Source organism: Lissotriton vulgaris, chromosome 2_1 (assembly GCF_964263255.1).
Source record: "Lissotriton vulgaris chromosome 2_1, aLisVul1.2, whole genome shotgun sequence".
NCBI classification, from domain to species: Eukaryota; Metazoa; Chordata; class Amphibia; order Caudata; family Salamandridae; genus Lissotriton; species Lissotriton vulgaris.
Genome location: NC_141687.1, coordinates 697,912,377 through 697,931,543, shown reverse-complemented (window position 1 = coordinate 697,931,543; position 19,167 = coordinate 697,912,377). Strand labels below are relative to the sequence as shown.

General features: G+C 45.9%; 1 protein-coding gene across 4 annotated transcripts in view; it reads left to right on the top strand.

Annotated features, from left to right (window-relative positions):
* The window catches only part of USP47 (ubiquitin specific peptidase 47), a 1,494,847-nt gene that overhangs the window by 354,980 nt on the left and 1,120,700 nt on the right, over positions 1 to 19,167 (top strand). For all 4 annotated transcript variants that reach the window (XM_086955947.1, XM_086955945.1, XM_086955948.1 and 1 more), the window contains one exon: positions 5,667 to 5,816. In XM_086955947.1, the coding sequence (XP_086812073.1) occupies positions 5,667 to 5,816 (150 nt within the window). The remainder of the gene's footprint in view (positions 1 to 5,666; positions 5,817 to 19,167) is intronic.

The window sequence follows — 19,167 nt, the reverse complement described above, 5'->3', positions numbered from 1 at the left end:
GACCCCCCCCCCCCTCAGCATTCACCCCAGTGTCCATACAAAGCCACAATGGAGAGTGATCCGAAATGCCCCGGGCCAGGTGTCTGATCTCTCTAACAGAGGGAGACTGGGCAGCGGGCATGAGGATGTAATCAAGTCTAGAAAGACTCCCATGGGCCCCCGAGTGGAAGGTGTACTGACTCTGAGTCGGATGCATCAACCTCCAGCAATCTACCAGACCAAAGGTATCCAAGAACCCACCAAGCCATGACTGCGACTTAGGAAGATCTCTGGGGGGGTAACGATCTACAGTACCAGAGAGCACAGAAATAAAATCCCCACCCATAAGGAGAGTGGAATCAGGGAGCTCTAACATCACACAGCCAATATCTGAGAAAGTGGAGGTCTGGAGACCCGGGGGAACATACACAGTAAGCAGAGAAAGAGTCTTACCCTCCCACCTACCAGTGAGGGCGGCATAACGCCCTCTGTCGTCAAGGATTACACCATCAATCTCCAGGGGGAGAGAGGAACAAACCAGAATACCCTCTCCCCTAGAACCGGTAGTGAACCCGGAATGTGCAGCCAGACGATAACCACACCTATTCATGGCCTGACACATATTTCCCACCAGATATGTCTCCTGCAAGAACACCACATCGGGAGACAAGCGACGCAGATACTGCAGTACCACTCCCCGTTTTATGCGATCACCCAGTCCATTGACATTCCAAGATATTAACCTCAACCCACTACCCCCATCCCAACAAGTGATGCAGAATTCATCCCACAAAGAGCAGAACATTTGAAGCATAGAAGAAACCAATACGTCGTCTTGAGAGGAAAAACAAACTCACCCACCCCCCAACCAACTCCCTTTACAACACCCCCCTCCCTGCACCCCTGCAATAGATTAAAAAGCCACCCCAACATGCAGTGTGCCTGTCGCCCTAACATTCCCACTCTACAAAAAGACCCTGGAGGAGGAAAGAGGCCCGTTCCCCCCGCCACCCTGAAGGGAACACCAGTAAAACCTGTGCATATAAAAGGAATAGAACCCAGTAGAACAATGTCTAGTTTTCGGAGATCAGGGGTCGAAGCATCATTTCTGTGCAGGCTCACCACCTTCGGCACCACCAGGGTGCCCAGTCCGGTCGGTCCGGGCAGGCAGGGAATCCAGCCAGTCACTCACATTTTCCGGCCGGTCAAAGAAGAATGTTCGTTCCTCGTACTCCACACGAAGCCTGGTAGGGAAGAGCATGGCATACTTCAGTCCTAAGTCTCAAACGTCGCTTTACACCCTGAAAGCCCATCCTGTGCCTCTGGACGAGCTGAGTAAAGTCCAGATAAAAGTTAACTGTGGAAGTTCTCGAATTTCACCGGGCCGCTCACTCTCGACGCCTGCAGGATAGCATCACGGTCCCTAAAATGAAAAAGTTTGGCTATGATAGGCCTCGGGGTGCGCCCGGTTTAGTCTTTCCACCGGGAACGCGATGAGCACGCTCCACTGCAAAGAACGTCCAGAGGGGGCAAGATGGTTCAGGACAAGATCCTCCACCAGGAGATCCATCGAGTGAATCTCGGGATTTTCCGGAACACCTATGACGCGGATGTTGTTGCGTCTTGCCCTATTCTCAAAATCCTCCAGCCGATGAGACATATGATCATAAGCTGATTTCAAATTGCCAAGTTCAGTCTGAAGTTCCGACACATCGGCCGTGAGGCTAGTAGTCTTCAGATCCAGCGATTTCACCTTCTCGTTGGTCTTAGAGAGGTCGGCTCTGATCAGGGTGACATCGATGACAACCGTGTCGATTTTATGAGCAAGAGCCTCATATTGTTGGCCGATGGTCTCCTTCATGTTGGTAATGGCGCCCATGATATCCTGCAGAGACGGATCAGTGAGGGCGGTTGGGTCCTCCTTGGCGTCCTCCGGGGTACGGCTGGTGACTCCAGGGGAGCCTTTGGATTGGGTGTACCGGTCCATACTGTTAGATTGGACCGGTCCCCCACGGAGGGGCGTCTTAGTCTTCCGTTTCTCATCTTCGCCCCTGGCTGCCATGGTGGAAGAAGCGCCCCGGAGGGGCCCGCGAGACCTAGTAAAAATGACCGCCTGCGGGCAAGTCACCAACAGTTCACAAAAACAGGCTTGTGTGGCCATGGCAGAGACACGACTTGATCCAACTGCACAGGGGATAGAGTCTCACTCAACCTGAACAGAGGCTGGACAGATCCCCGGCCGAGCGGAACCTTCTCACGATCCGACCATGCCAGGAGCCAAAAACGAAACTGAAAGTTGAAGTGGGCTACTGGGGAAAAACCCCTCTGCCGTTGTTGTTCAACTCCGTCCTGGCTTCACAATTCGCCGAGTCCCCGGTTTACCGCTGGGTGGGCCTCAAAAGTTCAAATCGATGTAGTTTCGGTTCCCAGAGTCCGAATTAAAATTTGAAAAGAGTTATGGAATCAGGCTAGGTTCTTCTTCGATAATCCGTTCAAGAATTCAGGATTTTGTCAGGATAAGTTGCGCAGAGTGGCGAGGGTCCGGGGAGCTCTGTGCTCACGCGGCCATCTCGGATGCTCGCGTAGCTCCTCCCCCTGCATAGCAATTGTTAATTATTTTCTAACTTGTTCATTGTCACAATGTGCATTTAACTGTTGGTGCTTGTCTCTGTCATTCATACCACAACTACTATTTGGCTCAGCTGGGAAATGTTGATGGCCCCTCCAGCTTGTCCTGGAACGTCAGGGGTCTCAACGATAACTGCAAGAGGAGGCAGGTTATCCACTATCTGCTACGGCATAATGTAGACATTTCCTTTCTGCAAGAAACGCATTTATCCAAGTCCGACTCTGCCCACTTTGCCTCAGGTTGGGGTGCTCACAGATATTTTGCCAACTTTAGTAATTACGCCTGGGGCACGGCCATTCTCATTCACAAGAGGGTCCCCTTCAGTCTCCACTCGGTCGTCAATAATAGCGAGTGCAGATACACCATCGTAGCAGGGTCACTAATGTGTCATAGTGTTGCTTTGATATGTGGATACGCCCGAACACTAATTCACCTGAGTTTTTTTCATGCCCTTCAAGCACAATTCTCAAAGTTAGATCCCATTTTACTGCTGGTAGGCGGGGTCTTTAATTTTCTCCTCAACCCCAAATTGGATGGTACCGCCAACTCCCACGGCACTAAACCTCGTGCACGCCGTGCTCTCCTTGACCTTTGCGACCGATTCTCTCTCCTTGATATTTGGCGCAAGCACAACCCTTCCCACATTGAATTCACACATTAAACAGACCAACTTAACACCTGGACTAGAATTGATTATTGGCTTCTCTCCCCTGGCATCTCCTGCTGGTACCATTCTCTAGCGACACTCCCAACATATTCTGACCACTTCCCTTTAAAGCTCCTTCTTTTGGTTCCACGACCTGACGGGTTTGAGCAACAATGGCACTTCCCTAGTCGCGCCCTCAATGATGACCTTTTCAACACTGAAGTGCACGAGGCCATTGAAGCCTATTTTACCATCAACACCGGCTCGGTTGACACTTGGGCGGTTCTCTGGTTGGGATTTCAGGCATACATCAGGGGAGTTTGCGTTGCCAAACATGCAGGGGTGCTAAAAGCTCTACGCACTACACGTGCGTGATTGGAGCATGACATCACAGACTTCGACAATGCGACGCGGCATGCCCCCAGACGCGATGGGAAAGCGCTTGGCTCTCCTCACTGAGAGAGATGCAGCTGACCGTGAGATCCTCTTTTGGGGTAAATATCAAACCACTAGACGATATGATGAAGGCGAACGTCCGGACCGGGTGCTGGCTCCGATGCTTCGGCCTCCATATATTAAAGCCTACATCACCGAGCTAAGTTCTTTCACTAATCTGGTACTCAACAGCACTGTGGAAATCCGAGATGAAATCCTTGCTTATTTTACTTCTCTTTATACTCCCACTTTGCAGCGTGTGTTGAATAGTCTGGCTTATTGTAATACCAACAGCGAATTATATTCCAGTTCACTACCTAGCTCCTCTCGTCCCAAGCACATATGGGGTCCATACAGGTCCTATGTGGAAACCATTGGACATGCCTCTGACTCCCTACTAGAGCGGGGCATCGTCCCTTTTGGGGCAGGTAGGCAGTTTCATGGTCCTCTAACATCTGATGCCCTGTGCGATTCCGTGTCCTATAGTGCTTGGTTCCCCTTCTCTGTTTCACCTCTCCTGTGATTGCTGTGTTTGGATGGGTTCGCAACCCTGCTGCTGGTAGGCGAATAGTTCTGCTGGGTGGTAGGGGGGGGGGGGGGGTAGGTGGAGGGGGCCGTGAAGACTGCATTTTTCTTTTATCTTTATCAACCTGGCTGTTACTCTTCTACTTATTACTACAAGCCATGGCAGATTCTGTATCGATACTTTACGTTCCATTGTACCTTCTTCGATTTTAATGTCAAAAACAGTGAATAACTATGTTCGCATTGCTATCATGTGTTAAAAAGGTAAATAAAGTTTTTAAAAAGTTCTTAACCGTAAGTGGAAAATTACTTAGTCTGATCTAACCTAGAGGCTTTGTGGGTATTAAGAAGATACTTCTGCACATATTATATGTGTGCTCCACCTTCATGGATGCTCGTTGACAAATACTGTGTCAAATTTGTATTTGTTGCAAATACAAATAGGAATTTGCAGGTTTGCTTTGATTCAGTCTGCTTTACCATAGTACATAGTACAAATAAGGTATTTTCTGAAGTGTTAAATAATATGGCAAATTACCTTGTTTTAGATTATTTTGTGTAGCATTGCACGCTGTCCAAATGAAATGGTCGAGATAACTAATCACTTTATTAATTGTTCTTATTGAGTAAACATAATTGGGTATTATATCTCTCTGAAGAAATATTGTGCCGCTTTTACTCCTTTTTAGATTAATTTGGGAATAGTGATGTAACTGTTTTTGTTAACCATATACTTGAAAATGTAATTTGAAGAAGGGCTCACAAAAAAACAGGTAGAGATGTGAAAGGAGGAGGATTTATAGTGCGTGTAAATTTTTTTATTAAAAATAAAGGGCCGCTTAGGAAAACAGTGTACATGAGATTAACCGATTTACGTCTAATCATTAAAGTACGAAATGAGACGAGGAAGAGAAGAGGTGCTCATACAGTTTCCTGATTTTCCTGACTGTGCCAGCAATGGTTTTACTGTAACCTATGCCTGATTAGGATTTGCTTTCAAAAACTTTACAATTTGTGTGTGTAATTAGTCGCATAAATAAAGTAAGATTGTTACCCAATGTTTTCTTCGAAGAACCTTTTTTCATGAAAGCGCAAAAGCAAAATGAGAACCTCATGCTACTAATAAGTAGTTCTGAATAGCTCAAAACACAGAGAAATGAGTCCGTGATAAAGCCTTTCTCAAACATTTCAACTGGAATGCATAATTGCCTTAAATGCAAATTGAAATTCTTGTAGTCTTGGAGTGCTTATTATCCACTTACTCACCCATCACTATTGAGACCTGATTCGAACCTCTAGCCATCTTGGTATGAATATCAATGTCATTTCTATAAAAGACAGTGTTTGTTTAAAACTTCTGTTTCAAAGAAGGGGTCATCTCAGACCTGCTGAAATGCTGTTAAAAATGTGTTTTTGCTTTGACAAAAAAAATGTGTTTTTGTGTTATTACAGGCAGATCTCATCAATCAACTGTATCAAGGCAAGCTGAAGGACTATGTGAGGTGCTTGGAATGCGGTTACGAAAGTTGGCGAATCGACACATATCTTGATATTCCACTTGTCATAAGACCTTATGGTGCCAGCCAGGCATTTGCTAGTGTGGTGTGTACTTTATGAATGCCTTCTTACCTATTCATGCTTGTATATTGCTGAATGGCTCATTAGTTTAATTTTATCATGTACATAGGACGGACACTCTATCACCATTTTCAATTTTGTGGTTACCCTTTTGTGCAAAGTTTGGCTGGATGACACTAACATTTAAGTTATTTTAATGAAGGTGTTCCTAATATAAGTGACAATACATTTTATATGTGTGTATGATACGGACACCTGCATTCACATTAGGAAGGCATATATGGCTACCTGGTTATGCACTAAGAAGCACAGGCGGTAGGATATTTTGGTAAACCATTTGAGAAATCTTAATTTCCCTATAACAGCCAGAAACTACATTATTAATTACTTTATCATGCCTCTCGTGTTACTTTTTCAGGATTAAGATCTACATTATGGCCAGTTCCTGTTCTTATATGAAAAATGTCTTCTCAGATGAGAGTTGTGTTCACTTCTTTACAAATGGATAAAGCAAGATGACAAAACAACTGGTACTGTTTTGAGAAGTGGAGAAAAGATTAGGTAGAAAAAGTGTGAGCTACAGGTTGCTCTTCTCAATAGTGAAACGTTTTAGGCATCACTAAAATTAAAGTGAACATAGGGCTTATTTTGATGCAGAGAAAAACCTGTTTTAACCTCCACTGGCCCTTAATCATGGGCATGACCAACTTAATACATTTTCTTTAGAGGTACTTCCAGGACAGCCAACCAAAACCACGGCAGTATAATTGTTTAAAATTCAAGCCTGGGCTGTGAATTTTGCTCCACTTGTGGAGTTTGCAAAGTTTTTCGCATTCCGTGTTACGCAGAGGTCACGAAGTTCCAAAAACGGTTTTTTTTACCTCGCTCGCATTAGTCCATGTCAATTTGGTGAGCACGAATGAGGAAAATCCACCTTCCGGCGAGATTTGTCAACGTTCGCTGTTGTCAATGTCAAATTGGAGAAATCAAACTCCCAGTGACATTTCTCAACTCAGGTGGTTAGATTTCTTATTGCGAGTAGTCTCGTATGCTCATGACTGCTCGCGTTGAGAAAGCGTCTGTTTGCATTGAGAATGCTGCTGCTTGAGTATAAAATCTACTCTAGCAGCAGAAAGGAAGCATGCACCCGCTTAAGCTGTGCATGATGCCGTTCGTGATGATTGCTCAGTGCGGAAAAACACCCTGTGCTGAATATCACTGCGAACAACATTTATCTAACGCACTCCACCGCTTGTGGAGCTCCACATAGCGCTGCACTGTTTTTTTTGCACTTTACGTACTTCCATGTAGCGAACACCACAAACTCCAACCAGGCTTAGTAAAAATTGCAACGTTAAGAGTACCCGATGGTAAAAGGCATAAGATTTGAAAAGATTAATTGTCTTTCATTTTTAATGACCTAAGGTTCCATGACACGCTTTGACTAAGATCTACTAATGTGATTACATTACTTAAAATCTTTTTTTAATAATCTACGAACTGACTCAATGGATTGTTTTGAAGCCATTTGAGTCCGTACAAAAGGAATGCAGAACGAAGAACACCTCTTACTCATTTTAGCTGACTATTGTGAGGGTTTACGTTGTTCTCACGGTCTTATTATTTATGTAGCCCTTTAACCATCTACAGAGAACATTCATCCATTTGTTTCAGTTGAAATACAAGTTTAGGCTCACTAACAGGTTTATAGTGGCTTCATCATAAAAAAACTAAAAGGTAAGGGTCCATGTTCACCTTGTGTCCCATTCGCTCCATACTAAGACATTCTAAACTCCCACCCCTGTATAATGTTTGTAGAATTTGGGCTGCTTCGTCAATTGGTGTGTTTGTGTGCATACTGTTTCTGCAGATATGTAACAGGAGGATATACCATATTACAGAAAAAACATTGTAATGGAGTGGGAGAGAAGTCTTAACTTGTTAATGTAACTTAATGTTCATGTAATGTTCCTTAGCTATCACGGCTGTTTTACAGTACCTCCCAGGCAGTAGTGTTCTTGTGCTCGTTTTGAAATGATGCACGCAACAAGTTTAAGAATTTGTTTGCCAAAAGTCCCTGAATGCCGGACGCTACTTGTTTTCCTACTGCCTCCAATTTTTCATTTACTGGGAAGTGATCTCATAGTTGGGAGCAGTAGAGAACCAGGACATCATAATAGGTCTGTAAAAGACGATTTGCAAATCAAATGCTTGGAATGCATGAATAAAAGATCTATTCATTGTTTACTTATAGGGCAATAGATAGTACAGAAATAGCTTGCCCCCAGCCCCCGCACCCCAGAAACAGTTGTTTCCTCCAGCTAAGTGTGTAGAGTCATGGCTCAGTTATGATCGCAGTCCACAGTTACATTTTATTCACTCCACTGGCATCACCAGTTAATGGTTCAATGGGAGAAGAAGAGAATATCAGTCTCTCTCTCTCTCTCTCTCTCTCTCTCTCTCTCTCTCTCTCTCTCTCTCTCTCTCTCTCTCTCTCTCTCTCTCTCTCTTTCTCTCTCTCTTTCTCTCTCTCTTTCTCTCTCTCTTTCTCTCTCTCTCTCTCTCTCCCACCCTCTCTCCCCAAATCTCTTTCTCTTTTTTGTCTCATTCTCTTTTCCCTTCATTATATACCCTTCCTGAGTGTAAGGTCTCTTTTTTGTCTCATTCTCTTTTCCCTTCATTATATACCCTTCCTGAGTGTAAGGTAGCTGTAGCACAAATGGAACACATATCTTTCCTGGCATTGCTAAGGAAAATAGCACACCTGCCCTTCTTGGGCAAGATCTATGTAAAGCAAATAATTCACTTACCCCTCTTTTGTAAGAGTTATGCGGTGACAATTCTATACAGATTTCTCACAGTAACACATCTGTTAACAACGGTCTCACCTACTGTTCAGGATTGCTTTATTGCAAATAGCATGAGGACTTATCTTGAGCGTGCCCCTCTAAATCATGATATTGTTAGGGTAGCCATCCCCAGAAGCCTGTAAGCGTCAAGTAAAGTTTGCAAGTAGCGCCATTGCTTGTGGATAGACAGCACAGAACTTGAATCATCAGACCATAGAAGCTTAGTAAAATGTTATGTTGTGTGTATTTGTAAAGTGCAATGTCACCTGCGAGCTATCCTGGTGCTGAGCAGGTGTGTGTGCGCCTTGCCTAGGGTAGGTTGGTTAATTGAAAAGTCAAGTCATCAGCTTCTTCAGGAATTTAAAAAGAGAGATGGAGACTGTGATGTGGAGTGGGAGGTCTTTCTACTCTCTGGGAGCCTTGTAGAATGCCAATCCTCCTGATCTGGTTCTGTGTATGAGTGAGATGTGATCATTCCATTAGGTTGTACTCAATTTGCCAACCTGAGATCCCTTCAGATGTCAATAACTAACATTAATTCACAGAGAAAGTTTAGCATCTTACAAGATTACATACACCATATAGGTGAAGCCCCCTCAGTGATGCACGTATGGTTACTGCTTATGGGCCCCTCCTCGTCACCAGCTGTCTCCTTTCAGCCTATTACTGGACCTGTACCAACTCTGGAAAAACCTTTCACTGAGGCCCAATATCTCTCTATTAGATTACAAAGGCACAACCTGTTGTCATTCTTCTGGACCCCTATGCCTCTTCTCAGTTATCAATAGACAATCCATTGTCTTTTTGGCTCCGATTCGGTTTCTATGCTTAAGAAACGTGCACCCCAGGACATTAATGATTGATGGTGAAGAGAAAGGTTTGCTTCACCCTCATTACACTGAAGATTCCTAATACTCTAATATACAAAACACCTGTGGACTTGATACCTCTCCTGAGACAAATCTGGACTCGCCTACTGGGCCATCAATGGAAGAAAGAGCCTCATTTGCAGTTGTCGTTATTTCTCATGTTTACACCCTTCACACCTATGCGTTGCTGCCTGCTGCATCCCCGGTCTTCCTCATTACAGTTAGGTCAGCTTGTCACATGAGTGAACTGTTGACACTGTCTGTACATCCGCCATACTCAAAATTGTTTCTGGACAAATTTGCCCTGAAGATTTATGCTGCTTTCTTACCAAAAGTCATAACTCCTTACCATGTTTGTAGGCCATATATTTAACTACTTTCTTTGCTTCCCTTGAAAGAAGAGGAGTTACTCCATTTGTTGGTTCCCAAAAGGGATTTAAGTTCTTTACATTGATCTTACCCAAAACCATCTAGAAGACCATCACATTTTTGTTGGCTTTTCCTTGAGCAAAGAAATGGAGAGCTTTGCAGAAGGGGACCCTATCAAGATGGATAGCCATCTGCTGAACAGAGGTCAAGAAAGCCCACAGAAGACCTGATACCCCGTCCGAACAGTTTCCAATGACGCTATTCCTGATCTTGACATCAGCCAGGCTGCAAAGTGACTATTCACATAGCATGCTGTCTTGGCAGCTGCTCCTGCAGGGTTGACACTTTGGCTGCCCGGACAAGCAAAACATTTTGTTGTGAAGCCACTCAACAGACCCTCCAACTTGGGAAGGTTTTGCTTTGGTGTCCATTCTCAGGTGAGAAATTTGCGGTTAGAAGTATTAAAAAGAATTTGTTACCTGCCTTTGGTTACACTCTTTCTGGTGGATACTCCGTCTAACTGCAGATCCCTTAGTGGCTGCCCACTTTCCCATTCGATGGTGTGATCTCTTATCTGTATTTGAAAAGAAGACCCATGTGAAATTTAAATTACACTGGCATAATTTTAGGAATTTTGAATTATGCTTGTTACACAATATTCTTTAAATGATGCTATTACTCCATGTTGAATAAGTACTCTCCATTCGCTGTAAAATGTTTCATCGAGCATGTGGGAATACAGCAAACGGTCAGAATGCAAGCAGCAGCCGGTTGCACCTCCTTGAGTTTTTGCGTAATTTTCTTTTTTTTTTTTTCCTGCAAAATGTGAGGACGTTTTTCTCGCTACAATATAGTGCTAAATAACCGGTTTGCATTTTGCGCAAGTACGTGTAATTTTTCATAGTTGTATTGAAACACCCATTTCTTTATTAATTACACAAAATCAAACTTAGGACACCCTTGTAGGAAGGTGGATACCGGACTATGGTTGCCCCCAACTTTTTGCCTGGTGTTTTGCTGGTTTTCTGACTTAGTTGACCTGGGACCCTGCTATTCAGGGCCCCAGGCCTACTGCTCCCTCTGTAAAATGGATTCCATGTACCTTAGGTGCATTTACCAATTGGTACTGGGCCACCTTATCAGACCCTGTAACTCAGGGCATAGGTGTACCCAGGGCCTACCAGGGGCTGCAGCATGTATTATGCCACCCCTGGCTGGCCATCTAAATCTGACACAACTGGCTGCACGACAGCTGGGGCAAGGTGGTGTAATCACCCTTTGCTTTAGATATAGTATACCTATATCTAACCCTAAAATGGGCACATAGATTCCTATCAGTCACTCCTATGGCAGGCCTTGACAATCCTGAAGGCAGAGTGCTTGGGATCATGTGATGAGCTGAGCCCGTTTGCATGAGCTGTGCCCGTTTGCAGCTTGCAGAACCAAGTCCTAATAGCTGTTCCATGATAACGCATACCATATACTCTTAAGTGCATTATAATCCTCGCGGTTATATGCCAACTCTGGTATCGCTTTATCAAAACATGTCGAGTAAGGTGACATACGAATTGGAATACTAACCCCATACCAATTCTGGCGACGGGGTTAGCATTCCACCCTTCTAGAGGGACACGACATGTATGTAACTGTGAACCCCGGTTAAAGTTAACTCAAGCCTCAGCATCACAAAATGGATGCTGCCACCACAGACACAAGTCTGACCTCCTGCTGCTGGGAGTCCTTCCAGCAAGGGAGGCTTGGACAAAGGGTTTCCTGTCAGGGGCGGTGCTAGCACCATCCCAGACAGGGTTTTGTGTATCCTGGGTAGGCAGGGCTTTATAGGAAGGTGACTGCAAGTGGCACCCCGGTGCTCACTATGCATCTGCCAGTTTGAACCGGTTCCAGGGGCACACCAGCCCCTGAGCTGGGGAAAGTCTGGCATGGGAGAGGGGTGTAACCACCCCACTTCCTGGTCCCACCCATGGGCAGGACCTAGTCCTGTACCAGCCCCTTTCTTTAGTATAAAGGTGGGAGCAGGGACCCTTCCAAATTTGTTATCTTTGAATCCTGAAACTACTTTCTATGAAAGGAACTCAAGCCTTCTTCCTAAGATTTCTCCCTTGTGACTAAGGAGTTGTCACCCTGCATCTGCGGGCACCAACTAAGAACACTGCGGTTTGCTGCACGTCCTTCCTCAGGAATCCGACCGACCAGCACAACGAGACCCGGCTTCCCTGGCACCTCTGACCTCTACCTACATCGTCAGCTCAGCTGAGATCCGTGGGTGTGACGAGACCTCGAGGGACCGGCCATCTTCAGAACTGCACGACGCTTATCCAGGACGACCGCCGAGGGATCCTCGAGTGAGTGCTTTGGGGTGTGAGAAGCCCTAACCCTGAGCAGCTCCAGCACCGAAGTCCAGCCCCCCAGCATCCACCAGATCTGCGTGGGGCCCTTCTGCTCTTTGCTGCTCACCGTGTTGTCTGGCTACTTGCCTGCTGGCTTGTAGCCCTCTTGACGACGCACCACGACGACAACATCGCTGGTCTGGTTGCTCCAGACTGGCCCTTGCTCCACTCCAACAGAGGAGCAACCCGGACCCTCCTGGTCCACTCCAGACGCCATTTTAAGTCCACCGCATGGGCTTGCATTTGCCAAGACTTGTTGCCCCAATCCTGGGTCCAGCGACGTCAACAGCAGACACCATCGTGGGACAGCTCGCACCTCCATCCTGGTCACCGACAACGCCTCCTGGTCCGTGAGACTGCAGAGCCCAGCGTCGCCCACACACCTGGTCGAGGTGACTTCGTCCGGTGCCATCCTGGTGCCCACCTAATCACTGGCTAGTGATTCAGAACTTGGTCCCCTCTGCTTACAGGTGTCTTCCATCTTCGATCCAGGCTTGGATCACTTCGAACTTCATCACTGGTCGCCTGCCAGCAACTTCTTCTTTCAGGCTCCATAGACTGCAACGAGGATTCCCGACGTCTTTCCAGACCTATGCATCCGCAGACCCTGGGCTAGGTAACCTGAGCATTCCGGTGCTCCAGCATAGCTTAACTATCCAAAGGTCCAGATCCTTTTTCGTTTCAGCTCTACCTAGTCGGATTCGTCCGATAACACTAACTTTACGAAATCTAGCAACCATAGACTTTGTCCCGCATCCCGCGTGAGAGTGCACACTCTGCACCCGATCTCCCTAGGCCTCCTGCTAGTAATCTGAAGGTTCAGAAGTCCAGTCCTAGCGATCCTAAAGCCTATTAGAGTAGTACTTACCTGCTAGTAATTTCGCATTCCACTTTTGTAGTATATGGTTTTTCGTGCCCCTCGGGCATTTGCGTAAATTGTGCGATTTGAGTATTTTCCTAAGAGCTTTGTATTGTGCTTAGCGCCCCGTCCTCATAAAGAGTCCAGGGCTGTTGTGTTCTAAATAAATATACTTTTATTTTCATAACAACTTGTGTGGTGTCCTTTCACTTGGTGTTCAAGGGGTATATGTGATGGTATAACAGCTGGCTTAACACGCCCTCTAGAGTTTAGCCTAAAGACTGCTCTTGTCCATGCTACTAGCATAGCTGGTCTAACGATTGACTTACAACCAATCATCAATAAGGGTCGTTTGGAATGATACACAGTGATCACTAGAATAGTGAGCACTACATATCAGGCGAACTTCTAACAACCCTCACAACCCAAGTTAGTATTCAGTGCACTGTAACCAATAATTGTTCACGTTCTGCGTCTGAGGGCATGGAAAAGAAAGACGAGACTGATGTCGGCGCGTGGAGTGGTGTTTGTATGCAGCACTGCTGCATTAGTTCCGGGGCAGTGTGGAGTCACATGACACCATCTAGCGACATGCAAGAGCACTGCTGCAACACTCTCTACATCCAGTCTGGTGCCTTGAGGCGAATCCAAGGTGAGGAATCTGGCTGGAAAGCGTATCCACCAGAAAGTGTTACTGAAGGTAAGTAACTTATCTGATAGAGACTTCTGTCGCAGATTCCTTATCTTCGACTTTGTGTGGTAAGTAACATGTTCTTCTGACCGTCCAGTGGTTGAAGAGGGCTGAAGAAAAGCACTTTCTGTGCATATTAAATTTATTTTTGTGTTTTTTGGTTTGTTGGTTTTACTGAAGCACTGGGGAAATAATAAGGCCTCTGTAGCCAGACCAACTAACGAGATGTACAGCGAGCAAGTTGCTCTTTTCTGAAAATGTGGTAGTTCTACTAATGGTGTATTTTTCTAAACATACAGAAACTTATTAAAAAATGCATTACTTAGAACAGTTGACAATCTCTAAATATAGGACTAAATATTTTCACAGTCTTAATGTCTTACCATTTAATACCTTAAAATCTTATGTGCTCAGTAGAGTTCATTCATTAAATAACATTTGAGTACTTCTTTTCAATATTTCATAAACCTAATTTATACAAAAATCAGAAAGTCTTTTTATTTTTCTAAAAGTGAACTACATTTTATTTACTGTAATGATCTGCAGGTCTCACTTCAACAATTGTTTACAACTGTAACCAGCTCACGCAAGACCACTCATCTCACTAATTTGCAATCTCTTTCGATCCATCCATTCGCATTTATTAAAACAAACACATATTCAAACCATTTTTTTATTTTATTTATGTTCCCTTTTTTCCAGTCCCTTTTTAAAAGCAACCCTCATATAACAGGTCGATCAATTATAGTTACAAACACATTTCTTCATATATATTATCATAGAGATAATTTTCAATCCAAATACATTTTTCTATACAGTTATTTTGTTTTTTTTCATTCTGTGATTTTCCCCTTGTGTGGCTATAGCAATTATTCGATGAGCATTTTGGCGAAAACACCTTCCTCAGGATAGCCATCGTGCAGTAGAGCCATGAAGTCTTCCAAAACACCCACTAGGAATAGATTGTGTGAATGGATGCATGATGCGGATCTGTATGGATCAGGCACCCAATATCAATCTGCCTTTCCAGTTTGGCGATCATGAGTTTGCTCCAAATCTAAATATCTTAAAGAAACACGTTAGTTCGATTCCTTACCTTAGAATATCCACAAGCGTCCGACTGGATGTGGAAAGTTTTCGTCAGCAGTACCCCTGCGCATCGTTAGGCATAGTCTGCGGCTCCGCGTGCCCACTTTCCTGATATTAAAATGTGTTTATGCTCTTCTTGATGTAATATTCTAGTTTGGAATATTTTATTTTATTTTTATTTAAGAGGTTTTTTATAGCGCTCGCTGGACCCAGGAGTATCAGAGCGCTTTACAAGGTGTTTCCATACAGGTACAGTGTGAATAAGCACAGACAATTGAATAATAAAAGAGCAAGTCCACATAGGATACATGACATCTAGATAAAAAAGTAAAAAACAATTGCTAGACACTATGAGTAATACAAAGTAGCGGTCACAGTTTGGCGGGAAGCCTCACTTAAGTATACAAAAAACATACAAGAGAACTGAGGGTCAAGAGGAGGGGAGGGAGGTAAGGTGATCAGATAGAAGGAAAGGGAGTTGGCCAGGCGGGTGGTCACAAGTCATATGCGGAGCAGCTAGGTGGGGTGATGCAGAGGGGCGAGGCTACCAGGGAGGGATTAGAAACCCCAGTATTTATTAAGGAGAAGAAGTTTGAGTTCTTTTTTGAAGCTGGGGTAGGACTGGTTACAGCGGAGGTCTTTTGGGAGGGCATTACAAATAAGTGGGGCATTGCCTGAAAAGGAGCGTGACTGAGTGGAATTCTTTTTCTGAAGGGGGCGATAAGTAGGAGGGTGTTGGAGCTTCTCAGTGATTGCGTGCAGCCTGCTTTGGTCAGTTTGTTGGAGAGGTATGTCGGTGTGTTTTGGTGGAGGATTTTGTGCGTAATGCACCTCACCATCCACTGGCCTGGTTTCTCCCCCTACTGTGGCTAAAGAGGAGGGGGCTCTTTCGCAGTGGTGTTGCGGAGGACGACCGAGGTCCTTGACCTTCAGCTGCCATCAGTGGCAGTCAAGACATACGTCTTAACAAAGGTGCTTTAGTCAGGAGTTGCCCCCTCTGAACCCTAATTCCCATTTAATAAAGCCCTTATGACAGTACCACTTGGGGCATGGTCCAAACAGTTTGCAAGGGGCTACTGAGCACAGGACAATTGCCCGCTGCCATTGCTTCATTCCTCGGGTTCCCAGGTTCCTTGCCCAGCACTTCACCCCGAAAGGCTTTGTGGTCCATGCCCCCACTTCCAGTATCAACCCTGACATGTTCCCTACCACTCCACCAGATAGGGAATCCAGGGGGCTGGATACCTTCGGAAAGAGTATTTTTCTCTTCTGCAGTCTAGCAGTGTGTTCTGTGAACACTACTTGCCTTGCTGACTGATACCAGCACACGATATGAGATTTTGTTGCGCATGTGCTGACCATGGTCTCAGAGGAGGACTGAGCAATAGCCTATGAAGCTATTGCTGGTGGGAGAGATGCAGCAAAATTCACCATTCGATGTGGACTTGACACGACTGACTTGCTGGACAGAGGATGTGTGGGTCTCATAATTTGTGGCCCTGAAGTGCGGCACTTGGTGGATAACCACTGGCTTTTCAGGGAATGTCCAGACCTCGCTCATAGACATGCCCTTTGATGGCTCAACTTTTGGTGAGAAGGCAGATTCTGCGCTAAAGTGCTTCAAGGATAGCAGAGCTACAGCCATGTCCTTGGGCCTATCCATATTACCTCACCAACCCCAGTCTGCTTTCTGCAACTTTTGTGGCTAAGGAAAAGGCTTCCAGCAGCATTAATTCCCTTCCAGACACCAAGGCCAACAGGCTTCTCAGCCTTTTTATGGCTGAGGATGCATTCCCATAGACCACATATCTGGCCAGTCCACTACTCCCCTGGCAGTCTCAGCCTCCGAATCACTTTAGTTTGCTCACATACCACCACAGACTCATGTCGAACCTCTGCACAACTACCTCTTTTGGCTACTTACCGTCAAAACTGGCAAGAACTTCTTCCAGGAGTGAATTGCAAACTGTCATCCAAGCCTCCTTACCTGACAATTTTCCCTGATAAGTTGGTGCTTCGCACTTGGGCCTCTTTCTTACCGAAGTGGTAACACCTTTCCACGTGGGAAGATCGATCAGATTGTGCATTTTCTATGCTCCTCCGCATCCTTCTAAATACAAGGAGCAACTCCCCCTGTCTGGAACCAAAAAGAGCATTGTTGTTCTACCTTGACCACACTAAAGAGTTCCTGGTGGACGAACAACTGTTCATGAGGTACGCTGGACCAAAGAAAGGTCATGCGGTGCAGAAAAAGACTCTCTAACAATGGGTTGTACTCTGCATCAGAATTGCTATGCTCTGGCCAAAAAGCAGCCTCGTCAAGGCTTAAGGGCTCATTCCACCAGAGCGAACGCTTCTGTCACAGTGTTGCAATGTGGTGTTCCAGTCCTGGACTTTTGTCAGGCAGCAACATGGGCATCCCTGCACACGTTTACCAAACACTACTGACAGTCAATTCTGAAGGGACAGCTTTTTTGGCTGCTCTGTCCTTCAAGACTTCCTGGTCTAAACTTGTTTGCAGTCCCTCCTCCAGGGGTGGTATTGCCTTGGTATCTATCAGATGGACAAGTTACTTATCTTCTATAACGCCTTATCTGGTAGAGACATGATCTAGCTGCACATTCCTTACCGACCCACCAGTCCTCTCCACACTGTGGACTGGTTTTCAGGGTCAGGGCTAACTCCCTTTCAGGGCACTAGTTTTTTTTTTTTTAAATTTTTTTTTAAACACCTTTATTTGTGTACCGATGGTTATACACAGCTTGCAGCCTACAACCTCCAGGGCGGGCAGCGTGGGCATCAAAATGGACTCGCGCCTGATTAGTACGAAAGTACACAGCCAAATTGCCGACAACCCTGGGGTCCGGCGGCATACTATTAACCAAACAAAGTCATGAGTCATTTAACAGTTATCGAATAGCAGTATAGGGCCGCCAGGATTTCTGTTAACGTGAGGGTCAGTACAATGTAGGTCACAACATAGCATGTAGTTGGCAGCGGTGTGTTTGATTTTCTGAAATTCCCCTTCACATGTTCCACCCCTTATGAACTCCCCCCCCCCTCCCCTGTAGTGTATAACCCCTGAACTCCCCCCCCCCCCCAACTAGTTAACTGGTTCCCTAGCTATGTGCCAGCCATTTATCTCACTGCGTGTGTCGCCTGTGTTGTCAGCTCGCTGTGTATTTGCCTGCCTGCAGGTGTCAAGAATGTGTCTTCCAGGTCTGACCTACCTAATCCGGGCATGTCCCGCACCTCCCAGTGGAGCTACTTCTCGTGTCTCATTCGTCTGCCGAATCTACGAGGTCCCTGGCCAGCCTACCTCCATGATCGCCTAGGCTTCCCCCTAAAGTGTGGTGTATAAGTGGACTACCAACTAGGAGGCCGCTAGTGTTCCCTGTGTGTCAGCAGTGTCCTCCTGCGCACCTCTAGAGGCGCGATATAGACTCCAGAAGTCCTTCGGGGGACTAGTGGGAGGAAGGAGCTCGCTATAGTGTTCCGATTGCGTGCAGCAGTATAGCATGTCACAGGCCCATCTCCTCTTCGTCGGGAGCGGCCCTCTCATCCAGCATTGTGCCACCGTGCGTCGGGCCATAAGCATGCCCATGTCTGTCAACCGTCTTACCGCTACAGGCAAGCCCATGGAGTGGCCAAGCAGCGCTAAGGCTGGGTCCACAGGTAGTTCAATGTCTAGTATCTCTCCCAACTCTGCTATCACTTCCTCCCAAAATGAACTAATTCTGCGGCATCCCCATGCCAAATGCAAGAAGTCGGCGTTGGGTGCATGGCATCTCTCACACTCGGGGGACTGCCTGAGCCCATAGCGGTGCAGGCGTTCCGGAGTGTAATACACTCTTTGCAAAAATTTAAAGTGGATCAACCGGTGCCGTCCATTTAAGGACAACCTCTTGGTGCTAGAGCAGCAGTACTTCCACATCGGGTCGTCGATAGTGATCTGTATGTCCCTTTGCCAAGCAAGTCTGGCCTTCGAGGGTTCCTGAGCCCTATGCGTTGTATTGGCTCTGTACAGGAGTGATATCATTTTCCGTCATTGTGCCGTGTTAATGACCAGGGAGAGTTCCGGTAGCTCCGGGGGCTCCTCCAACTCTGGGCCTAGAATATCTTCAATGCACTGCGGACCCGGTGAAATTGAAATCGTTGCAATAACGTTGATCCCTCCGCCGTCTGGGAGACATTTTCCCAAGTTCTCACCTTGCCGTCCACGAAAAGCTCGCCGGCCCTCA